At 40.7% G+C, this 25879-nt stretch overlaps 1 protein-coding gene across 1 annotated transcript in view; it reads left to right on the top strand.

Moving 5' to 3' along the window:
• LOC136882207 (arylsulfatase B) overlaps positions 1-25879 on the top strand; it is a 157694-nt gene that overhangs the window by 70837 nt on the left and 60978 nt on the right. The window contains exon 4 of the mRNA XM_067154775.2: positions 4438-4682. Coding sequence (XP_067010876.2) covers positions 4438-4682 — 245 coding nt within the window. The remainder of the gene's footprint in view (positions 1-4437; positions 4683-25879) is intronic.

Genomic DNA, 25879 nt, shown 5'->3' with positions numbered 1-25879 from the left:
TTGTTCCTTAGGTAGAAGGCAAGAGAGGCGTCAATCGGCCTATCTGCGGGATATTGGAGGAATATCGTTGGATGTTATAACCGCCTTCGAATAGATTAAGTAATAACACCATTAGTCATCTTCTTATTATTTGTTTACCTAGGAATCAATGGACCTAAATTTCTCCTCTGTTACCGCTTTATTATATCCATAACTCACACTAGCATAATTTATTGAGGGGCATTTGATTTTCCAATACATTAACTTGGCATTTACATATTTGTCGTTTTCCGGCTGCCCTCAATTATAATCCATTTTCTATTACTTTCAACTTTCTTAACTGTATTATTTCTTCCTTAATTACGCCGTATGTACGCGAGTGCTACAAACTACTGGATGTATTTCCACCAATACTCATATTTAGAATACACCTGTCCTTGATAGGTTTTAGGGCAAATATTGTTTCTAAATCCCTGAACTGACTGGGGGTTTATACGAAACCGAAAGTGTGATTTTGCACTTCCACAAAATATACACAACCAACGTTAATTTAAATCTACCTGCCTCGGTAGAAATTAATTTCTAAACTTTTTTTCTCATGTGCATCATTTCGATACGAGGATTAATAAGGGAGATATCATTAACGGACCGTTTTTTTGTACAAGTCCCATCGGACTTAACACACGAGCGGGTGCGTGTAAAGCTTATTCCTTACAACTTGAAAACTACTGAAGATATTCGAACCAAAATTCATATTTAGCATCCACCTGTCCAAAGGTAGGTTTTAAACGTAAATAACATTTCATGTTCCGGAATGGACTGGCGGTTTATAGGGAACCGAAATGGTGATTTTACTCTTCCACAATATATAGAGAACAAGACCAACCTGACTGGAAATCGACCCAACGTGATGGAATTCCACCTCTAAACCGTTTTTTCATGTGCATTTTTTCGTCAGGAGGATTAATAAGGGAGATATCATGAATGGTCAGTTTTGCAGGTTAAGTCCAGCGGACATAGCCAAAAAGGTGTTTTACATGGAGCAGATTCCTTATCTACATAAATCAAATCGTAACGACTGTGTGCCTCTACAATGACTATTTTGGCGAAATTTTCGTACAGCTTTCCGTTTAAGGGGTAATAATGACCATCTGCATAATTTTTGGTTTAGTTTCCTGAAAGTCTTAATTTTTACCCGCCTCGCCCAAAATCCAGATTGCGGCATAATCTGCCAGAAGAAAAAGAAGATAATTGAAATTTGACAAAATTATACGTTTTAGACTGTAACGAACGGAAAACATCCAAGATCATTAAATTTTTCACTTTTTATCCCCGAAGAATATCGAAATATGCAGGCAATTTTTATGATGGTGCAGACCTTCGGAAATTCCTATCACATAACAGATTGCACAATCTCCGTTCAATTTGGAATGATCTACAACCTTGGTCTTATGACTTTTTGCCGTATCTGTATCACTTTTACGTTTGATTTTTCTCTATTAATGGATGTTAAGTCAATTTGGAATTTTCACATGCATAATTCATACCTTCGATTACTTCTATGAAATACAGAATCATCAAACTCTTCACGAAAATTGGCCCACCCAGTAGCCATATATGAGCCAAATGCTATGTATGTAGCCGTCACATAATTATTCGAAAATTAATGTAATGTGAGATAATCTTACAAGAACGTTATTCTGTTCCACGTTTCTAACTCAATCTGACCCAAGAATAGATTACATATCATAGGACCAGCCATTTAGGCCACTAAATCCGGCGTGTCTTAGAGTATAATCCTTTGTCGACATGACGTACGTTTAGTAGCAGTTAATCTGTAAATGAAGGTCTTCAATATTGTAAACACGCATATACTTTCGTATGTCGATCTATATATATTCACTGATGTCGATTTTTAGCGATCGAGAAAGGGTGGGTCTGCTATTGTAATCAGTACTCCCCACACCGACTTTGACTGGCAGTATGAAAGGGTTCCTTCTCCAACTCCTGTGTAACTGTCATTAGTAAGGAAGGTCTACAATTGTAATGAATAGTTCACTTCTCGATTTGACTTGCAGAAGGCAAGTGAGCATGCAGTTTTGTTTAAAACTCCCCTACCCGATTGTGTTTGGCAGTAGGCAAGGGTGCCCGCCATTATAAAGAAATGTCCTCATCTAAAATGTGACTGGCATTAGGCATAGTGGCCTGCTATTTTGATGGAAACTCACCAACTTGGTGTGACTGGCAGTAAGCTGGCTGAAAGTAGGAAAATGGGCCTGGCATTATAATGATAACTGCACAACTCAATTTCGAGTGATAGTAGGATAATTGCCTGCCATTATAATAAAAACTGTAATCTGTCTGGAAGTAGGAAAGGGGGGCTGCCATTTTAACGAAAACTCTCCAAATCGATTCTGTCCGCATAGTAGGCAATGGGGCCTGAAATTATAATGTAAACTTCCCAACTGGATTGTGAATGGCAGTAGGCCAGTGAGCCTGCCGTTATATCACAAATCCATAACAAACACTTTACATTGGAAACAACGTACGGGGACCTCCCCATGCTCTTCCTCGGATAACGCTAAGAGACATGCAATTTTAAAACAATCTTATTGACTGCATGCACACTATTTACTTCGATATTCGAATACAATGTAGAATACCGTAGCGAAGCACGGGTACATTCGCTAGTACCTAAATAAAACTCCACAAAGTTGATCTGTTCTGGCCCCAGTGGTATTCGATTTGCGAGATCTACGGAGTTTTCCTTCATCCTTCCCTAGCTTTTGATGAAAAAATATTTTCTGAATACTAGAACGTTTTCAATTTTCCGTCGGGCTGAGTGGCTCAGACGGTTGAGGCGCTGGCCTTCTGACCCCAACTTGGTAGGTTCGATCCTGACTCAGTCCGGTGGTATTTGAAATAGCTCAAATACGTCAGCCTCGTGTCGGTAGATTTACTGGCACGTAAACGAACTCCCGCGGGACTAGATTCCGCCATCTCGGCGTCTCCGAAAACAATCGGAAATAGTTAGTGGAACTTAAAGCCTATGAAAATGAAAATCCACAGCCTGTTTCTAGTCATTCGACCTGGCCAGGAATGGAATGAATGAATGAAGACCCCATCTAGCGGTGAGGATAGGAATTGTTCCACCGGGCGAGTTGGCCGTGCGCGTAGAGGCGCGCGGCTGTGAGCTTGCATCCGGGAGATAGTAGGTTCGAATCCCACTATCGGCAGCCCTGAAGATGGTTTTCCGTGGTTTCCCATTTTCACACCAGGCAAATGCTGGGGCTGTACCTTAATTAAGGCCACGGCCGCTTCCTTCCAACTCCTAGGCCTTTCCTATCCCATCGTCGCCATAAGACCTATCTGTGTCGGTGCGACGTAAAGCCCCTAGGAAAAAAAAAGGAATTGTTCCGGCTGCCGAAGCCTGTCGCACTGCTCTGGGGCAATGATTAATGAATGACAGATGAAATGAAATGATATTGGAGAGTGTTGCTGGAATGAAATATGACAAGGGAAACTGGAGTACCCGGAGAAAAACCTGTCCCGCTTCCGCTTTGTCCAGCACAAATCTCACATGGAGTGACCGGGATTTGAACCACGGAACCCAGCCGTCAGAGGCCGGTGCGCTGCCGCCTGAGCCGTGGAGGAACTTAAAGCCTATAACATAATTATTTTTCAATTTTCTCCTCTCATATTTAAGAGGTGGTGAATATCTCGTTGTACTTCCCTTTAAAAATAATCATCGCACATAATTCTTGAGCATCTTCCCTTTCCTCTATGATTTTCGGCAAATGGAGCATAGAATAAAGATTTTAAGAATTACAAATCATTCACTACTGATCTGCATTTAGGGCAGTCGCCCAGGTGGCAGATCTGTTGTTTTAAGAGAATGCCTGCTTTAAATGCCGCAGTGAACTTCGATTTCTGTAAATTAAACTTTAATATTTATATAGTGATTTGTTTACACTGAAAATCAAGGCTGATGTATCTGAGCACCTTAAAATACCACCGGAATGATTGAACCTGCCAAGTTGGGGTCAGAAGGCCAGCGCTACACCGAAAATTAAATGTTGACAGTGTTGATGTGTTTAAGCAATTGAAATAGTAGAAGAGTCTAGTACTGCAGGAGCATGTATTAATACTAACGGAGGGCATTTTGAAAATTTCATGTATTAAAGAGTTTCATGTGGTATATTGGTATGTTCTGTTCCTGTGTGTTTCCCATGGTTAATGAACTATATAGATTTGAAGAAATTGAATTCCAACATGGAAATAAAGCGTTTCCGGACTCATGTCCATAGGCTATAACTTTTTTTCTTCTTTTACGTGTAGGGATATATACTGAAAGTTTGGTCTAACTTATACATTAAAATATTATTCATGAAAAATATGTTGTTTTATGTCTGTTACCAAGTCTTCTGCGTCTACTCCATTCAAAGACATTTGTTTCAGGAATGCAAGGCTACCCTCTGAAAGCTGGAGAACCTCGTGGTCTGCCCCTGGACGTCCCTCTCCTTCCACAGCGTCTCAAGGAGCTGGGATACACGACCAGGCTCGTCGGCAAATGGCATCTGGGGTTTATGAAATCAAAATATACACCTACACAACGGGGATTTGATTCCCACTTTGGATATTGGAATGGATATACTGGCTACTTCGACCATTGTGTTCAACAGAAACTGGAAAACGGAACACAGGTATATCTATAATATATAAAAGAACATGTCTGACTACTGGACATAAAGAAATGAAATTTTGCGTATACATTCATATTAACATGTAGGTGCTCACTAAGGGAGGATTTTTGGATATTCGATCGCTAAGGGGGTGAAAAGGAGGGTGAATTTTTAAAATGAGGATATCTATATCTCAAAAACCTAAAAGTTTACAAAGTTAGAAATTGGTAATGGGAATCTCCTTTAAAAATAAAGAAACACTTTTTTTTTTCGGAATATCCCATTAAGGGGGGTGAAAAAGGGGAATGACGGTTGAACACCTTTTATGAAGAGACTTATATCTCAAAAAACTGAATATGTTACAGACATGAAAATTGGTATTTGGAATCTCCTTTGAAAATGAAGGAACGCGTAATTTTGTGTTTTTGGATAATCCGATGAATAGGGGGAGAATAGTAGTGGCAAACGGGGGGAATTTTAAAAAAGACTATATCTGCAAATTATCTCGGACACGTAACATATCAGAGATTTGAAGACGGGAATTAAGAATTTCCTGTAAAAGTAAAGAAACATAAATATTCTTTTCGGAAAAGAAAACGGGGGTTAATTTTCAAAATTAGCATATCTACAGTATATCTCAAAAACTTAACATGTTTCAGACGTGAAAATTCGTATTTGTAATCTCCTTTTAAAATAATGAAACACGTATTATTTTGTTTTCAGAAACCCCCTTAGCGGGGGGGGGGGTTAGCTGGGGAGAAGGGATTGAAAAATTAGTTGAATTATTTGTATGAGAATATATATATTAAGAAATTTAAAGATATTACAAACTGGTGTTTGGAATCTCCTTTAAAAGTAAAGAAACACGCATTTGGTGGGGGGATCAACTTGGTAGGGGCATGAAAACGGAGATGAATTCCTTTTATGAGGATATATACATATATCTGTTTGTTTTTGTAAACTTCACTCAAGTGGGGAGTGTGACAGGAAGTGAAAAAAATTGTATATTTTTTCTGAAGAAACTTGTATCTCAACAATGAAGGTTACAGACATGGTAGTTCATAATTGGCATTGGTAAAAATAAATAAACATGCATTTTTGGGTGGGAGGAGGGAACCAACCTAACGGGCGGGGGGTGGAGTGAAAAAGGAGTTGAATTATTTTCATGAAGATATTTATATCTGAACAACTGAAGATGTTACAGACATGAAAATTTGGATATGGAAACTCCTTTGAAAATAAAGAAATACGTATTTTTGTGTTTTTGATAATCCTATGAATAGGGCGAGAAAGGAGTGACAAACGGGGTGAAATTTTAAAAAGACTATAGCTGCAAATTATCTTAGACACGTAACATATTACAGACATGAAAACTGGTATTTGGAATTTCCTGTAAAATTAAAGAAAAATATTTTTTTGCGGAAAATCCACTTAAGGGGAACTTCAAAAGGGGGTGAACTTTGAAAATTAGCCTATCGATAGTATATCTCAAAACCTTAACATGTTTCAGACGTGAAAATTGGTAGACCTACTTGGAATCCCCTTTAAAAATAAGGAAACACGCATTCTTTGTTTTTCGGAAAAAACCCTTAAGGAGGGGGGGGGGTGAAGGAATTGAAAAATTAGTTGAATTATTTTTATGAGTAAAGTAAGGGTGTATTCTGCCTGAATGCAGGTCCGAACCACCGCAGAGGTGCGCCTGAACCGCAGTTTACGTGCTGTAGGGTGGCCATTTCCTTTCCGCTCCTCCATTCCCTTACCCCGACAACACCGCGTGACAACCCATCCAAATCTTGACCACGCCCAATGTTGCTTAACTTCGGAGATGTCATGGGAACCGGCGTTTCTACACGGCTACTGCCGGTAGCTTATAAGCATCAGAATGTATGTATATATACCAAAAAGTCTAAGGATGTTACAAGTGTGAAACCTGGTAATTGGAATCTCGTTTAAAAATAAAGGAACACGAACTTGAGAGGGGAGGGGGGGGGAATTGAAACGGAGATGAATACCTTTAACGAGGCTACATATATCTAAAAAAACTGAACATGTTACAGTCGTGATAATTGGTTTTTGGAAGCTCTTTTAAAGAAACGGGTACTGTTTGTTTATAGAAATTTCACTTGAGTGGGGAGTGTGAAAGGAAGTAAAAAAATGATTTCTTTTTCTGGAGAAACTTATACCTCAAAACTGAAGGTTACAGACGTAGAAATTTGTATTTGGAGCCTCCTTTTCATCATCTGTTTACCCTCCAGGTTCGGTTTTCCCCACGGACTTAGCGAGGGATCCCACCTCTACCGCCTCAAGGGCAGTGTCCTGGAGCTTCAGACTCTTGGTCGGGGATATAACTGGGGAGTATGACCAGTACCTCGCCCAGGCGGCCTCACCTGTTATGCTGAACAGGGGCCTTGTGGAGGGATGGGAAGATTGGAAGGGATAGGCAAGGAAGAGGGAAGGAAGCGGCCGTGGCCTTAAGTTAGGTACCATCCCGGCATTCGCCTGGAGGAGAAGTGGGAAACCACGGAAAACCACTTCCAGGATGGCTGAGGTGGGAATCGAACCCACCTCTACTCAATTGACCTCCCGAGGCTGAGTGGACCCCCTTCCAGCCCTCGTACCACTTTTCAAATTTCGTGGCAGAGCCGGGAATCGAACCCGGGCCTCCGGGGGTGGCAGCTAATCACGCTAACCACTACACCACAGAGGCGGACCGAAGTCTCCTTTTAAAAAGGAAACACGGATTTTTGGATGGGGGAAACCAACTTAATGGGGGGAGGTGGCGTGAAAAGAGTTGATTTCCTTCCATGAGGTTACTTATATCTCAAAAACTAAAGATGTTACAGGCGTGAAAATTAGTATTTGGAATCTCCTTTAAAAATAAAGAAACACGCATATGTTTTTTTTTTTCGAAACATCGACGTGAGGGTTGTGAGGTTGAAGATAGGCACATAAGGAGTTGAAATGCGTTTATGAGAATACTTTATCTAAAAAACTGAAGCTGTTACAGACGTGAAAGTTGGCATTTTGAATTTCCTTTCAAAATAAAGAAACACGTATTTTTTGTTTTCGGAAAGTCCAGTTAAGGGGCTGAAAAGAATTTGAAAAGCGGATGAATTTTTTAAATGAGTACCGGTATATCTACGTTATATGTCAAAAACTTAACATGTTAGAGACAAGAAACTTGGTATTTGGAAAGTCTTTTAAAAATACAGAAATATGTACCTTTTTGTTTTCGGGGAAGGCACTAAACGGGGGGTGAAAAGAAGTGAAAATTAGTTGAATTATTTTTATGAGGATACCATATCTTAAAAACTGAAGACGTAACATGCGTGAAAATTGGCATTTGGAATCTCTTTTTAAAAATAAAGAAACATGTATTTTTGTTTTCGGAAAATACACTAAGATGGAGGTGGGGGTGGGGAAAGCACTGATCAAGGGGTTGAATACCTTTTATGTTGATACTTATTTATGTCTCAAAAACTGAAAATGTTAGATGATGGAATAGGTATTTGGAATCTCCTTTAAAAATAAAGAAACATGGATTTACTCTTTTGACGTGACATGTACAGTTCTATGTCGCATGGTCTTCTTAGCCCCAAAAGGTAATACCACAAACATGGTTTAGAAAGAATTTCTGGGGTAAATGAAACTAACTTTTTGAGTAAGTTTTTATACGTTAAGAATTTTCAGATAATGTCTTAGTACAATGCCGAGGAACGATTACTTTGATCAAATTGCGATATCTACGCAAGCGAAGCCGCGGGTAACTGCTAGTTTCATATAATCTTCAATCAATCAATTACTGCTGATCTGCATTTAGGGCAGTCGCCCAGGTGGCAGATACCCTATCTGTTGTTTTCCTAGCCTTTTCTTAAATGATTGCAAAGAAATTGGAAAATTATTGAACATCTCCCTTGGTTAGTTATTCCAATGCCTAACTCCCCTTCTTATAAACGAACATTTGCCCCAATTTGTCCTCTTGAATTCCAACTTTATCTTCATATTCTGATCTTTCCTACTTTTAAAGACACCACTCAAACTTATTCGTCTACTAATGTCATTCCACGCCATCTCTTCACTGACAGCTCGGAACGTACCACTTATTCGAGCAGCTCGTCTCCTTTCTCCCAAGTCTTCCCAGCCCAAACTTTGCAACATATTTTTAACGCTACTCTTTTGTCGAGCTGCTTTTCTTTGGATTTTTTCCAGTTCTTGAATCAAGTAATCCTGGTGAGGGTCGCATACACTGGAACCATACTCTAGTTGGGGTCTTACCAGAGACTTATATGCCTTCTCCTTTACATCCTTACTACAACCCCTAAATACCCTCATGACCATGTGCAGAGATCTGTACACTTTATTTACAAACATATTTATGTGATTACCCCAATGAAGATCTTTCCTTATTGTTCCGACCTCATACGGACAGGTCCCTGAGAACACGTGGTGCTAGGAACCACATGCTGGTTCATACACATAGAAAGATGAACTGTACTTAATTATACATATACTAGGTTTATTGCACTATATACACATCGTGATACATTTGTTTAACCTGTCGCTCACGTTATCGTTTAGATATTTACAGAATTTGTCCGCATAGCACATTTTAAAATAGTCCGGCAGCCATGCTGCATTCCCGTCAACCCTCGCTCAGTCGATGGCACGCGAAGGTGCCCGAACACTTCCGACATAAAAACAGCCGCAGGAAGAGCGCAGCGCCAATGCAGTGGCGCTCTGGTCAATCACAAACATACCGCCACACCTAAATGTATCACACTTAACAATAACAAGAAATGTTACATTTAAATTGAACACATAGTCATATTATGAAGTTCTTTCACCATCAATACATATGCCGATATGAAACACTTCAACCAAAATAACTGAGCAAAAATGTACACAGATGTTCAAATAATGAAACCTAAATGAACAAATTCAAATCCTACAATAAAAAGTACAGCACTAGACACAAACAATAAAAGACACTGATCATAATTAAAATCTTACAATACAAGAGCAAAGAATTTAACACCAACACGAAATGAGATACTGAATGTATTTGCAAGTATCAGTCTTGAGCTGGCAATGGACATACCTTATGTACAGAACGCCTCAAAATTCCATTGCTGGTGCGAATTGTAACCGTACGCACTCGTCCGTCCTTCCCAGGATGAGTTTCCTCGACCGTTGCAAGTCGCCAAGAGAGAGAGAGGAGGAATGTTGTCGTCCTTAACTAAGACGATAGTTCCAGGCTGAAGGTTAGGCTGACTTGTCAACCATTTCTGCCGCTGTTGTAAGCTATTAAGATAGTCATTAGACCACTGTTTCCAAAAGTTCTGCTGCAGCGCCTGAATGTAGCACCATCTGGAAGTATAACAGTGCACACTATCACTAAGGTCAGGTTCAGGGAAGGATAGCAGGGGGGCTCCGATCAGAAAGTGGCCAGGAGTCAGGTATGAAGGTTCATCAGGGTCGTCTGAGAGTCTAACGAGCGGGCTTGAGTTTAGGCATGCCTCTATTTGGCAAAGTAGGGTATACATCTCGTCGTATGTCAAGCAGGCATTGCCAGCGGTTCTTCGCAAATGATGTTTCATGGATTTCACCCCAGCTTGCCAGAGCCCCCCGAAGTGAGGCGAATCAGGAGGAATGAAATGCCACGTGAATCCCTCTTGCGCTGCATTGTTCAGCATATCTGTCTTCCACTGTTCCGACCGTTGCACCTTCAACAATTCATTTCTAGTTCCTACAAAGTTAGTAGCATTGTCACTGTATAGGTTTGTACACCTCCCCCTCCTGGCCGCGAATCTCCGTAAGGCGGCAATAAAGGCCTGTGGGGTCAAGTCACGAACTAATTCCAAGTGTATTGCCTTGGTGCAAAGGCAAACGAACAATGCTACGTAGCATTTTACCTTGACCTTGCTCCTGGGTGCACCCTGTTTAATGTACAACGGGCCAGCGTAGTCAACTCCCGTATTCAAGAATGGCCGCGATGGAGTCACTCGAGGAGAAGGTAGCTGCCCCATGAGCTGCGTTGTTGTTGAGGCTCGTAGTCTGAAACACTTCACACATTGGTGAATGACACTCCGTACCACTTTCTTTATGCTCACTACCCAATATCTGGACCTAAGAGAGGCTGCTACATGATTCGCACCAGCATGTAGCAGCCGAATATGCTCGTCAGCCACAATCAACTTGGTTATATTATGACGCTGAGGTAATATGATTTGATGCCTTTCTGCAAATGATTTCAAAGAGTTTTGTAAGCGTCCCCCTACTTGTAATACATCGTTCCCATCTAGGAATGGGTCCAGATTTCTTATTGAACTTTGCGGTGAAACTGATGAGTTCGACTTCAACTCGCCTATTTCCCTTGCGAATGTCACACGTTGAGCAAGTTTGATACATATCTGAAGTCCCATTGCTAGCTCTTCTGCAGATAATGGTCCTGTTCTTCTTACGTTGTGTCTTCTGGAATTGAAAACAAATCTGTTGCAATAAGCCATCACCCTCTGTAGACAACGGAGAGATGAGAACCGTGTCGTGACTTCGTCAGATGGAGTGGCACTAAGTAAACATTGTACCGTATCCCTTCTTTCTGGAAGTTCGTCTGCAGAATCGTTTGAATCCTTAGTGGGCCAGGTACTTGCGTCTTGCACTAACCATTGTTCATTATGTTGTAGGCTGAGTGGTCCTTCTCCCCTTGAAAGAACATCGGACGGATTGTCTTTTGACATAACATGACCCCACTCGGCTCTTCCAGTCAACTGCTGTATCTCAGAGACACGATTTGCAACGAACGTTTTCCATCTCGTCGGTTCAGCTGCAAGCCACGAGAGTACTATGGTCGAGTCAGTCCACAAGAAAGTATTGTCAATTTTCAGATTCAGGGTGTTGGTAGTCTTATCCACCAGACGTGCCAACAAAAGAGCCCCACACAGTTCTAATCTAGGTACAGACTGTTGTTTCAGAGGAGCAACTCTGGATTTCGAACATACCAAATGTACCGAAACTTCACCGTGTTGATTGGTACTGCGGATATACACACACGCTGCGTAGGCCCGTTCAGAAGCGTCTGAGAAGCCATGAACTTGTATCTGGACGACTCTTCCCGTGCAAAGAATCAACCTGTCGACATGAATGTTGTTCAGTGTTCGAAGATCAGTAAAGATTTTAATCCAGCCCTCAAGTAAAGGAGATGGTAGTGGTTCATCCCACCCTAGTTTTTCTTGCCACAACTGCTGCATGAAAATTTTACACATTACGATTACTGGTCCTATCAGCCCTAGTGGATCAAATATAGAGGCTATAATTGAAAGCACCTTTCGTTTCGTAGGGCCTCCATTGTTCTCCTTAATGTGAACCTCAAACTGGAACTTGTCAAGCAAGGGATGCCACAGCAATCCTAGCGTTTTAATATTGTCTTCCTTGTCAAATCGTAGGGGTAACTGTGATTCTCTCAGTTCTGCTGGTATCGTCTCAAGTACAGCGGAGTGATTCGAAGTCCACTTGCGGAGCGGGAAGCCTGCGCGTTGCAGCAATTCTTGTAGTTCTCCTCTCAGCTCTATAGCCTTTTCCACTGTATCGCTACCACACAATACATCGTCCATATAGAAGTCCCGCTTCAACACGCGAGATGCTGTAGGAAACACGTGGGCTTCTTCTTCAGCCAGTTGAGTTAGACATCTTGTGGCTAGGAAGGACGCTGAGGATGTACCGTATGTTACAGTCTTCAGTTGGTAGGTGCGTAGAGGCTCGGATGGATGTTTTCGCCAGATTATACGCTGTAAGTTAACATCCTTGTCGTCTACTCTGATCTGACGGTACATTTTTGTAATGTCTGCCGTCATCGCAATCTGATGTGTGCGAAACCTTGTCACTATTGATAGTAGATCTTGTTGAACAGTAGGTCCCACCGCGAGAGTGTCACTGAGGGAAACGCCATTGTCAGTTTTGCAGGACGCATCGAATACAACACGTGTCTTAGTAGTGGTACTCTCTGCCTTCAAAACTGCATGGTGTGGGATATAGCAGAATGCTCCTTCGCCTTTGCATATATCTGGGGCTAGCTTCATATGACCCAGGGTCTCATACTCCTCCATGAAGTTCGCGTAATCAGCTCGCAGATCAGGTCTCTTCTCAAGCTTCTGTTCCAGTAGTCTGAATCGTTTCTCCGCTATTTTTTAAGAGTTTCCAAGTTGCAGACCTTCTGTCTTCGTAGGCAACCTTACAATGAAACGTCCACTGTTGTCCCGTTTGGTGTGAGTTATGAAATGCTCTTCGCAGTACTGCTCCTCCTGGGTTAGGGGCATTTTTCTAGTTGTCACTTCTTATATTGCCCAGAATTTTCCCATCTTCCTATTGAGGTCATCGTCCTGTCTGAGGAAGAATGATGAAGTGGGTGGAGTTTCTGCTCTCTCACTAGTCCGAGCCCGCGACTTTATTGGACCTGGCAGTATCCATCCCAGTACAGTATTTTTCAAGATGGGTTGTTCATTGCATTTTTTCGCCACCCTTCTTGCAACAACTGCATAAAAATCTCCGCACCGATGAGCATGTCTACTGGTCCTGGCTTGTTGAAGTGAGGATCCGCCAATGTGATATCCTCAGGCAGGTTCCACGATTTACAATCAATATGGTTCGCTGGAATATCACCTGTTATGTGAGGGAGTATAGAACACGTTATAACAGTTTCGAATCTGGACACATTAGAAATGATACGAACGTCAACACTTTGAGATGCGGTGACAGCAGTGTTATTTATACCACTAATTGGAATACAGTTTCTATGTCGTTGCAGCCTCAGTTTACTTGCAAGCGACTCGGTTATGAAATGTGATTGCGATCTATTGTCAAGTAGAGCTCGGCACTGGTGAATTCGACCATTGTTGTCTGCAACTCCTACTATTGCAGTGGACAGCATTACTTGAGACAGTGGCTTGAATTTTAGTGTGCAGTAACTAGCATTACTCTGACCCTGTTCGTCGTCTCTAATACCGGTACCTCTACTAGCTTGGGTATCCTTGTTTGTAGTCGTTTGATTGTGTGTGGCACTGTCAAAGTGAATCAAAGTGTGATGTCTACGCTGGCAAGTCTTACAGCTATCAGATTTGCACACGTTGACACTATGATGCCTAAAACAGTTAAAACATAAACCCTTTCTTTTGACAAAATCATACCGTTCTCTTGTGTTAGCTTGCAGAAATTCTTCGCACCGATGTAACGGATGATCTAAGTCACAAAAGTCACACTCCCCCCTTGTAGATACGTATGAGTTAACTCGAATTGGGCTTTCATTGTTTCTCACATACTGGTGCTTAGCTGGATTTGCCGCGCTCCCCCTCTGTTCCCGTGTTGCCATCATCAATTCTAACACTTGTGCCCTCTCTTCCAAAAAGGTGGATACCTCAGTGAGTCTCGGAAAATCATTGCTTGGAGCTTTCATTTCGAACTCTTTACGGGTAGCGGGATCTAACTTGTCTAACATCAGCTGCTGGAGTAAGGCTTCGTGTAAAGGCACTGAAAGGTTGAGGTTCTGAATAGCGTTTAAATTGCTTACTACGTGGTTGTTCAACTTCCTAAGGTCTGGTACAAGTAAGGGTTCAATACATATACAGGGTATTTCACACACAGTGTGAGCGTTTGTTGCATAAACCTTATTTTTCGATTTTCCCCATAAATAAAAATCGCAAACCGTAAGATCTGGGGATCTTGAGGGCCACGGTGGTTTACTAATTACCCTGTTGTCAAAAATTTCTTCAGTTACACTTAATGACTCGTTACCCGTATGCGCGGTGTCCGCGTCTTCCTGGATATATCCAAATTGGCATTCATTGTCGTCAAATGTTAAAAAATGGTACGAGAATGTCATTCCTATATCTCTGCCCAGTGATTGTGGTTTCCAAAAATATAGGCCCTATTATCCCGTCTGCAGTTACTGCCGCCAACACTCCCATTTTCACAGTCTAGATGAACTCAAACAAAATATCACGATAGAAATTGAGGCTATCTCGGTAGATGAACTAATGCGTATGAATGAAAAAATTACTTAGAGGAAGCCAGAAATGTATAGATGCATCTTCTGTGACAAGGTGAGAAATTATTTTACTTTGATTATACGTTATTATGTGTGCTTGTTATTTACTCTTACATGCGATTCATACGGGCGATCTCCCGGCCCCAAGCTCAGCGAGTTGCCATGTGCTCGTGTGACCTTCAACTCGTCCATCTACCCGCTACGGTGCGCCGGTCGGTCGGCTTTGAGTGAAGGACCCTGCATTTTCATAACAGAATACTATTACGTCTTTCAGCGTTCAGGCTTCTAGTCAGTTAGAATTTAGGGTCGCCAAGGTTTTGAAATGCCAATAAGGGACAGGTCACGTCGACAAAACATAACGACATTTCCTTAAGAAAACACTGGAGCATAATTAACCATACTACAGGGTGTATCAGAACTATACCGACAAAAAGACAGGGATGCTCTTCGTATTACGTTAAGAACGATGGTGATATCGGATTGGCGGAGAAAATGTTTCTTTTCGAGAAAATGGGGTTGCTTTGTTACTTCCCGACCCGCGATTCAAATTGACGAACTTGTCGTGTTTGCTTTGCCAGAGAGCCAGCCGCTGCCTACTGATGTGCGTCAGAGGAGGGAAGGGAAGGGAGGGGAAGTGCGAGACAGGGGTAATGTTCGGTGCGAATGTACAAGTTTCTCGTTCGTTTCGCAAGTCACTTCACAGGTCCAGTAGGCAGTGTACAGTTAGGGGATCAGAAGAATGCACATGCCCGGTGAGGCACGGGGCGAAGGGGTTCTCACCAGCAGAGCCAGTGACGCAATGGTTACCATAGCAACTCCGCTACTATCCAGGTGACTTTATATTATCTTCTCTGACAGCTCTTCGCTCTTGTCAGTTGTAACCCAGCAAACTCCAAAGTGTGAGTCAATGTTTTCGTGTAGCAGATACGAGCAGATAAGAGCTGATCTATCTGGGCAGAACAGGAAGTTCGTGCTTCCAGGCCACATTCCTCATTCCTGCATTCTTCTCATCTCTCTACAGTACAGTTTGTTATGCACAAACTGACTACTATGCTAATCCCGTAGAAAGAGAAGATGAACTTGTACCAAGAATACAGGTAGCTTTCCAGGTCGTTCGCGACACACTACACATCCTCAACAGAGTCCAAAGGTCACTACCACACCGTTGTGAGCTGTGCATCGAAGTAGGAAATAATCAAACCATTGAGGGTATAGTTTTCGTCGTTCAGCATTTCATTTCATTTATAATGTTGTGAGTGAAGGAATACACAATCGTGGGGCGACAGCGATGCAACTTCGAGCATGTTAAATAATAAACAACGTTACTGCGACCAACAGACGAGAGGGGAAATGATCTGCTGCATTCCTTGACTAACAAGTGTGTCGTAATTACAGTATGGTCTTGTACAGTGTGTGCAGTTACGTCTGTTTTATAAACGGACTGTAAGAGACAAGGAAAATCCTGTGCGAGTCGAACGAGGAAACTTGTGCATACGCGCGAAGCGTTACCTCTGTCTCCATCATACACACCACTTCCCCTCCCTGCCCTTCTCTTCCCTGAAGAACGGCAGCGGCTTGTGCTCTGACATAGCAAATCGGCGAGCTCGTCAATTTGAATCGCGCGCCCGGAAGTATCGAAGTAACCTCATTTTCTGTAAAAGAAACATTTTCTCCGCCAATCCGATTGCACCATCGCATAACACGAAGAGCATTGCTGGGTATAGTTGTGATAAACCATGTATATTTACATTGTAGGCACAACTAGATAAAAAGTTTAAACCCTATTTTTCTTCATTTTTAGCCTTTTTCAATAGTGCTGAATCACCCTTAAACTACCTCGCTCCTCATTTCCCTAGTACGCCTCTTCAGTAATGCCTAGGACATCTATGACAGCTGATGCCGGAGCTGTTGAGGATCCAACCAGCCTTAGGGCTGAAGACTGAACATACATACATACATACATACATACATACATACATACATACATACATACATACAAAAATCACCCTTAATCTTCTTCTTCTTCTTTATCTGGTTACCCTCCAGGGTAGGTTTTCCCTCGGGCTTAGCGAGGGATCCCACCTCTACCGCCTTAAGAGCAGTGCCCTGGAGCTTCAGACTCTGGGTCGGGGATACAACTGGGGAGGATGAACAGTACCTCGCCCAGGTGGCCTCACCTGCTATGCTGAACAGGGGCCTGGTGGGGGGTGGGAAGATTGGAAGGGATAGATAAGGATGAGGGAAGGAAGCGGCCGTGGACTTAAGTTAGGTACCATCCCGGCATTTGACTGGAGGAGAAGTGGGAAACCACGGAAAATCACTTCGAGGATGGCTGAGTTGGGAATCGAACCCACCTCTACTCAGTTGACCTCCCGAGGTTGAGTGGACCCCGCTCTAGCCCTCGTACCCCTTTTCAAATTTTGTGCCAGAGCCGGGAATCAAACCCGGGCCTCCTGGGGTGGCAGCTAATCACACTAACCACTATACCACAGAGGCGAACTAATCACCCTTAAGTCATGAAATTTCTGACAACTAAGATCAAAATTAAGTGAGATTTGAATTTCTGACTTTATCAGAGTTATCACTTGCAATTTATAACAGTTGCTGAACATCTATTCCTTTCATCATTCCATTAGTCCGGCTCCATGGCTAAATGGTTAGCGTGCTGGATTTTGGTCATAGGGGTCCCGGGTTCGACTCCAGGCAGGGTCGGGAATTTTAACCATAATTTGTTAATTCCTCTGACACGGCGAATGGGTGTATGTGCCGTCTTTCATCATCATTTCATTCTCATTACGACGCACAGGTCGCAGACGGTCGTCAAATCAAAAGGTCTGCACCAGGCCTCCCCGGAAGCCACACGCCATTATTATTATTATTATTATTATTATTATTATTATTATTATTATTATTATTATTATTATTATTATTATTATTATTATTGTTGTTGTTGTTGTTGTACCGGTTGGTACACTTCTACGCTGCAAATTTGAATTTTCCGCCTTAAAGTACCTCTCTACAGGAGAAACCCTGAACTGTAACAACTGAATCAACTCTACTGTTTATCAGAAGATGTCACTGGGTGTTTTTGATTTGCTTTTGTTGCTCAAGAAGTGTGGACATTCTCTAACAGATATCTCTACTAAAAAACTATGATAATGCACTCTGGTGCGAAGGAATGAACTTTCTTGGAGAAATTTGGTATTCATAAGTTTTGTCTTTACTAAATTTTGTTATTTCATTTGGGGGTTGGCAATATTAAGCTTTCTTTCCGCCTGTTTTGAATTTAACCAATCCTAAATTTCTGTAATTAATTTCCCACCAATAAGGTGTTTCTTCATCGATTTGTGTGTAACGTTTGCTGTTAGCCAATAAACGTTTGTGGGCGGGTCTTAATCATTCATGAAAGGTCTCGAATGTTCCGCGAGGGTATAAAATTGCTGATTTTCTTGTCTCCGCGCCACTTCAATAACATCTAGCTTAGCGTGCGGATATGTAGCAGGGGGCGGGAAACGCCTCTTTCTTCGGGCAACAGATCTTCAACAAGGTAATGGCCATTTAACATCTTTTCTTGCTAGCTCAGCAGTTTAACTCGCGGGGAAGGTTCGAAACCTTTAATATGTAACCCATCCCTTTAAAATACAAATCCCTTTTCAGTCTATGTAAAAACTACAAATTTCTTCAACTGTAAATCGGGGATAGAGAGTGCTTTACCCTCTCGAGCTCCCCTTCATTTTTGAATTTGAGGTGACTATGTTCTCGTAACCGTTTTTCTCTTCCTTCTTAATGTGTTAAATTTATTTTGTATACTAGTCACCTCCATAGATTGGGATTAGCCCCTGTGCAATAGGCCTAGTGCCTCTTAGGTTTTAAAATGTGTATTTAGGAGAGTTAACTCACGCCTCCATTCCTTTTGCATTTAGGGCCATTTAAAGTAACCTATTATTTTTCATTTTAGGCCCAGTAGGGTGGGTACAAGTTACCCCTGTTTATTTATAAGTGTGCCTTAAGGGCAGTTAAGTGTAAAGTCTGTTTATGGCCTTCTGATAGGCTTGAAAAATTGAGAGCGGGTCAGCTCTTTCTGGTATTTTGAAAGGTGCCTCTGGGAGGCGTGCCATTTGGATTGCTGGGAGCTAGTGCTCCATGTAATTAGGGACGTTCTGCCCTTTGGTATTTTGTGGTTGTGAGCTGAGAGCTCAAGGATTGACGAATTTGGGTTCGTAGCCCAGGAATTGTAAAGACCCCTTAACTTGTGCTTTCTTTTGTAAAGTTGCATTGTACCTGATTTTCTTTGTTATTTCACCTAGTGAAAATTGTTAAAAGTTGTTATCTGTTGAAATATATAACCTTTATTTAAAATGTTTAATTCATCTTTAAGACTTGTAGTTAGACCCATTCCAGCCCGGACCTTCTTTCACCTCTGACTTCCACGGATAACTCCGTAACAATTATTATTATTATTATTATTATTATTATTATTATTATTATTATTATTATTATTATTATTATTCTCTTTTTTAAGGACTGAAAAATCTTTTTCAACATATGCATTGGAACCAGGTATACTTAGAACATAAGATATCAACATTAGTATATTTGGAATGGCATCTAAATTAACTTTAAAGAAAAAATTCACCCATTTTGAGTTCACATCACAAATCTGATCACTATCAGTACAAGTATATCTAGCTTCAGAATCATGTAATTCAATGTTATAGGAAGGAAAACATGAAATGGCGTATGGCTTTTAGTGCTGGAGCGTCCGAGGACAAGTTTGGCTCACCAGATGCAGGCCTTTTAATTTGACCCCCGCAGGCGACCTGCGCGTCGTGATGAGGATGAAATGATAATTAAGACTACACACACACCCGGACCCCGTGCCAGCGAAATTAACCAATTATGGTTCAAATTGCCGACCCTGGCGGGAATCGAACCCACGACCCCTGTGACCGAAGGCCAGCACGCTAACCATTTAGCCATAGAGCCGGACTATAGGAAGGAAATTCTTCATAAAAGCTATCCGAATTAAAATCTGGACAAATTTCTGCAAATTTGAAAGAAAGAATCAATAAATAAATCAATCAATCACTACTCATCTGCATTTAGGGCAGCCGCCCAGGTGGCAGATTCCCTATCTGTTGTTTTCCTAGCCTTTTCTTAAATGATCGCAAAGAAATTGGAAAATTATTGAACATTTCCCTTGGTAAATTATTCCAATCCCTAACTCCCCTTCCTATACACGAATATTTGCCCCAATTTGTCCTCTTGAATTCCAACTTTATCTTCATATTGTGATCTTTCCTACTTTTAAAGACACCACTCAAACTTATTCGTCTACAGATGTCCTCCCACGCCATCCTCCACTGACAGCTCGGAATTAATAATTCCTTCAAAACCAGAAAGTGTAACATCTTTGAAATGACAAGCCTCTAATTTTTTAAAGACATTAACATCACGGAAGTCATAAATATAATCCGTATAGTTTATTGCAGCATTGCAAAAGCTCTTTTGGTTAGATTTCACTTCATTCATTCTGAAGGGTTTGATGGAGTTGATCCTATCCCGGGTTCGATTCCAGGCAGGGTCGGGAATTTTAACCATAATTTGTTATTTCCTCTGACACGGCGAATGGGTGTATTTGCCGTCTTTCATCATCATTTCATTCTCATTACGACGCACAAGTCGCAGACGGTCGTCAAATCAAAAGATCTGCACCAGGCCTCCCCGGAAGCCACACGCCATTATTATTATTATTATTATTATTATTATTATTATTATTATTATTATTATTATTATTATTATTATTATTCTCTTTTTTAAGGACTGAAAATTTTTTTCCCCACAGTAAAAAAAAGTCATCTTTCCTACAAATTAACTCCGATCTCAATTCTGACATTGTATCATAAGTTTCAACAATGGTAAGTTCATTTTTTCAAGCTCGCTTCATTAAAAGCTACTGGAAAATATATAATTTTAACCATGACAGAAGTGAACTGTTTAAATATGGGGAAAAAGAGCGTCCCATATGCTGTTAAAAAGAGACAATACTTCAGACCTTCAAATACGGGAAATCCAGTATACCGTAGCCGGTGTAGGGGTAGCGTGCTTGCCTCTTACCCGGAGGCCCCGGGTTCGATTCCCGGCCTGGTCAGGGATTTTTACCTGGACCTGAGGGCTTGTTCGAGGTCCACTCAGCCTACGTGATTAGAATTGAGGAGCTATCTGACTGTGAGATAGCGGCCCCGGTCTCGAAAGCCAAGAATAACGGCCGAGAGGATTCGTCGTGCTGACCACACGGCACCTCGTAATCTGCAGGCCTTCAGGCTGAGCAGCGGTCGCTTGGTAGGCCAACGCCCTTAAGGGCTGTAGTGCCATGGGGTTGGGTTTGATTCAGTATACCGTAATACGGGACAGCTGGCAACCCTAGTTTGAATGAATTTTTTCTGTGCAACTAGCACAGTGGTTGGCGGAACTGAATGCTGGCTATGTTGAAAGTTTAAGTGCAAGCGATCTCTTTGTTTTCCCTAACCATGAAATACAGTAATTACTCCCATTAACTTCCCGTGCTGACAGCGTTCTGATTATTTTTCATTTTGTTCATTTTTGAGAGAATGCATTTCCTAATGTACACCAGGACTAAGGTGTTACATACAGTGGTCCTATAACTTTGAGACTGTATTCTGGAGATGGTGGGTTAAGCCCCGCAGTCGATAGCTCTGAAGGTTGTGTTCATGTTTTCCCATTTTCACACTAGTTAAAGCTACTATTTCGGTCGCCTTTCAAGTGATTTGTTTGGTGCCCCAGCACTCCCATTTCAGGCAAATGCTGGGATGGTACCTAATTCGGTGTCCTCCTCAGGTTGAATGTTCCAGACTTCACACCGGATTTTCTCTCTCGCCAATTCAGAAATCGAACTCGGGATCTTTCAAATCGAAAATGCAATAGATGCGTGGTAGGGGGCACATTGAAACAATCGCTATTGCAGCCAATATGCAAGTGATACACAGATCGCACCTACATTCTTCACAACCAGAGCTTATAAAAATCAGTCCCATTGAATGTGTGTAAGATACCTGCTTGGTTTTGTTTTTGTAGTCCTGAAGTAGCATTTTCTACTTACGGTTGTTTTGTGATTATTGATATTGTTTTAATACAGTTGTATGTTGAAGTAACCTTTTGAAAGCATGCATATCAGTAGTTATTCCCTGTGAGTTTCAGTCCTGTATGATTATATTAATTTATGGGTTAAATGTGTAATTTGCTTTTCCGCGGATAAAGGTACAATGACTCGATGAAACAGTGTTTCATGTTATAAAGAACATCGGTTTGTAGCACGAGTACAGTACTCTTTCATAGGAACAAAAGCATTCTGTTATATTCCAGATAACATCGTGTTTCGAAAGAAAACAGAAAAGAGGAACTGTATGCCTGAAGCTGTTGTTTTATTTGAGAAGGGTTTAAATTAGCACGAAACTACGGAAGCCAAAGGAGTACCGTATACGTTAAGAAAACAAGTTACAAAACCAGGGGGAAGTGTTGGAACTTGCCTTCATGACGACCGCAGAGAAGTTTTCACATGAGAGCAGGATAATAATTTAGTCAATTACGTGCTTTGGAGCTTAGATGATGTCGCCAGCTCCCAGTTCGAATTAGGGATGGAAACAATATATCGGTTTTTACGAAATACCGATATTTTCCTTTCGATTTATCGATATACCGATACCGAAATTTTGATTCAATTTATCGCATAATATATCGGTTTTTTCTTAAATGAATCGTTTTTCTTTGAATTATTATTATCATTAACAACATCCGCACTACTAGTAGAGAACTCCGATAATTCTGTAAGAGATGGTGCTAGTGAAGGTGGAATTGCTACCTGGAAATATCCAATCCAATCAATACCTTGCTCTGAGCCTCTGATAGGCTGGACTAGAATTCGAAAACAAACAGTGGAATATGTAGCACCTAGGGACGTTCCGATAGGCCCTATACTAAAATATTGATATTTTATTCGATATCGATACTTAATTGAAGTATAGGCAAGACGATATTATTTTTTTAAATCGATATGTCTCGGTATCAAATTATATTTTTTCAAAATACAAGATTTTGAATTCTATTGAAGTTCTATAAAACTGGGATCACGGCAGTTCCAAGAAAAGCAAGATAATTAAGAGAATCAAGAATATTGATCAAAATATTTTGTGTGAAATCTTGATTTTAAAATGTGTTGTACCTTCGATGAATGTGACAGGTTTAGAGCATTGTTACACTCTATGTTGATCTAGAGTGCTAGCCTCCGGATCCAAGGTAGCGGGTTCAAATCCGGCAGAGGTAGTCGAATGTCTGAAGTCCATGTGTTAGACTACTCACTCCATGTCGTACGATGTTCGCATGTAAAAAATCTCTGGTAACATACTTGGTGTTCCCCGAAAAAATGAATTAAGAGGCAGCTATAGACGCCCAAGAGTGAATCGGTTTAGTCTGCCATCTAGAAGGCCTAGAGTAAAACAGAATGTGGAAATTAACGAGCAGACGTAGAATCGTAATAAGAGTGTTTTCCAAGAGTGTCTCAGCGTCTAAGAGTGAGAATGTCCTCTCCAGCTCTTGTCTTCGACGTATATAGGTTCAAAAGTCTCCTTCCATCAGCCATATCACATGGTCCAGTAAGATTCGAGGTCTCATCTCTTCTCCTATGTATTGCTGTGAATCCATCACGTTGCTTCATTACGTTCATTCACATAGGCTGAACTTTCCCGCTGAAATAAAGCGTCAGGTAGCGAAGTTCGAAAAGTGGGCGTTCATAATGTATCAACTGTCTCTTCATGAGGTAACCTTGATGACGTACTTTTCCTGGAAATGGGCTGAAATTAGCCTGCTGACTCTGGTCACCTCACAACGGCTATTGGAAAATTTACTGCAAGCTATTAATATGAATGATGTTGAAATACTTTACCCAATATGTGGTTCGTTCAGAATACGTTATAGCCGCGATACAAAGAAATGAAATGATGATTGAAATGGATGATAAAAGCCCTATATATATACATATTAATTTAAAAATGACCTATCATTGATTAAATATATACATCTTATCAATTAATTATATAGTTCAATAACTGAATACATGCAGTGATGTCCCAAACATCACAAATTTTCTTTGCATTTAACTTTCTTCGTTTCCAAACTTCCTTCATTTTCTGAGAATGTTGTTCCTTTTCCTCTTGAGTCCATTTTATTCCAGTTGTTAATTTCTTTCTCTCCTGAAATCCTGCCTTTCTTGTTACTTCTCTGAAACGTGTTCTGTTTTTTGTCGCATCTATTTTAATTCCAGCGTTTTTCATATGCTTTTCTATTTCAATGAACCACGTTGGCTTGGATTTTTAACTGTTCAATAAGTTGAAGATTTGTTTACTTAGTCTATTGTTATTCATTCTATAAACGAGTCCAAAAATATGGAGCCTTGTATACCTCATTATAGTTGTCAATTTTCAACTTTTAAATATAGCTCTCTGTTTTATCGTAGTCTAAATTCGGCATTGTTGTTTGTTGTAGGTTCCAGTATTTTACTCAAAATTCTTCTTTCAACTTTTTCTAATTTTTCATGATCCCCAATTGAGTTTCTGCTGCATATAAAATTTCTGGCCGGTCCACTGTTTGATAATGTCATAATTTCAAGCTGCAGGATATAGATTTCTTGTATTTTTTTTGGTCATATGAAACATCCTTTCCATTTTGTTTACTCTTAAGTTATATATATATATATATATAAAACTACCTTTTCTTTTGTATTGTTTGGTATCCATTCTCCCGGGTATTTAAAGCAATCTGTCCGATATATTATGTTATGGTATGGTTATGGTATGTATGGTATGTATAGGTACTTTAAGGCAGAAACAGGTTCCAAGAAGGACATTCTAGGAATAATTATGGACAAGAGGAGTATGTAGGCCTATGTGAGGATCTTCAAAAGGCAGAAGTATTCAGTCAGGAGTATGCAAAGATTGTTGGTTACAAGGATAATGTCCACATAGAGAAGGAGACTAATACTAAAGAAGTATTTAAATTTACATGTGATAACAATGACATTTACAATAAGATACAAAATTTGAAAACTAGAAAAGCGGCTGGAATTGATAAGATTTCTGGGGATATACTAAAGACAATAGGTTGGGATATAGTACCATATCTGAAGTAATTATCTGATAATTGTTTGCTTGAAGGAGCTATTCAAGATGAATGGCGAGTTGCTATTGTAGCCCCTGTGTATAAAGGAAAGGGTGTTAGACATAAAGCTGAAAATTACAGTCCAGTAAGTTTGACATGCATTGCATGTAAGCTTTTGGGAAGGCATTCTTTCTGATTATATTAGACATGTTTGTGAAATTAATAACTGGTTCGATAGAAGGCAGTTCGGTTTTAGGAAAGGTTATTCCACTGAAGCTCAACTTGTAGGATTCCAGCAAGATATAGCAGATATCTTGGATTCAGGAGGTCAAATGGACTGTATCGCGATTGACCTGTCTAAAGCATTTGACAGGGTGGATCATGGGAGACTACTGGCAAAAATGAGTGCAATTGGACTAGACAAAAGAGTGACTGAATGGGTTGCTATATTTCTAGAAAAAAGATCTCAGAGAATTAGAGTAGGAGAAGCTTTATCTGACCCTGTAAAAATTGAGAGGGGAATTCCTCAGGGCAGTATTATTGGACCTTTATGTTTTCTTATATATATATAAATGATATGACTAAAGAAGTGGAATCAGAAGTAAGGATTTTTGCGGATGATGTTATTCTGTATAGAGTAATACATGTTACAAGATTGTGAGCAACTGCAACGTGACCTCGAAAATGTTGTGAGATGGACAGCAGGCAATGGTATGTTGATAAACGGGGTTAAAAGTCAGGTTGTGAGTTTCACAAATAGGAAAAGTCCTGTCAGTTTTAATTACTGCGTTGATGAGGTGAAAGTTCCTTTTGGGGATCATTGCAAGGATCTAGGTGTTAATATAAGGAAAGATCTTCATTGGGGTAATCACATAAATATGATTGTAAATAAAGGGTACAGATCTCTGCACATGGATATTAGTGTGTTTAGGGGTTGTAGTAAGGATGTAAAGGAGAGTGCATATAAGTCTCTGGTAAGACCCCAACTAGAGTATGGTTCCAGTGTATGGGA

Source organism: Anabrus simplex, chromosome 1, assembly GCF_040414725.1.
Source record: "Anabrus simplex isolate iqAnaSimp1 chromosome 1, ASM4041472v1, whole genome shotgun sequence".
Taxonomy (NCBI): Eukaryota; Metazoa; Arthropoda; class Insecta; order Orthoptera; family Tettigoniidae; genus Anabrus; species Anabrus simplex.
This window is presented reverse-complemented; position numbering and strand designations above follow the sequence as displayed.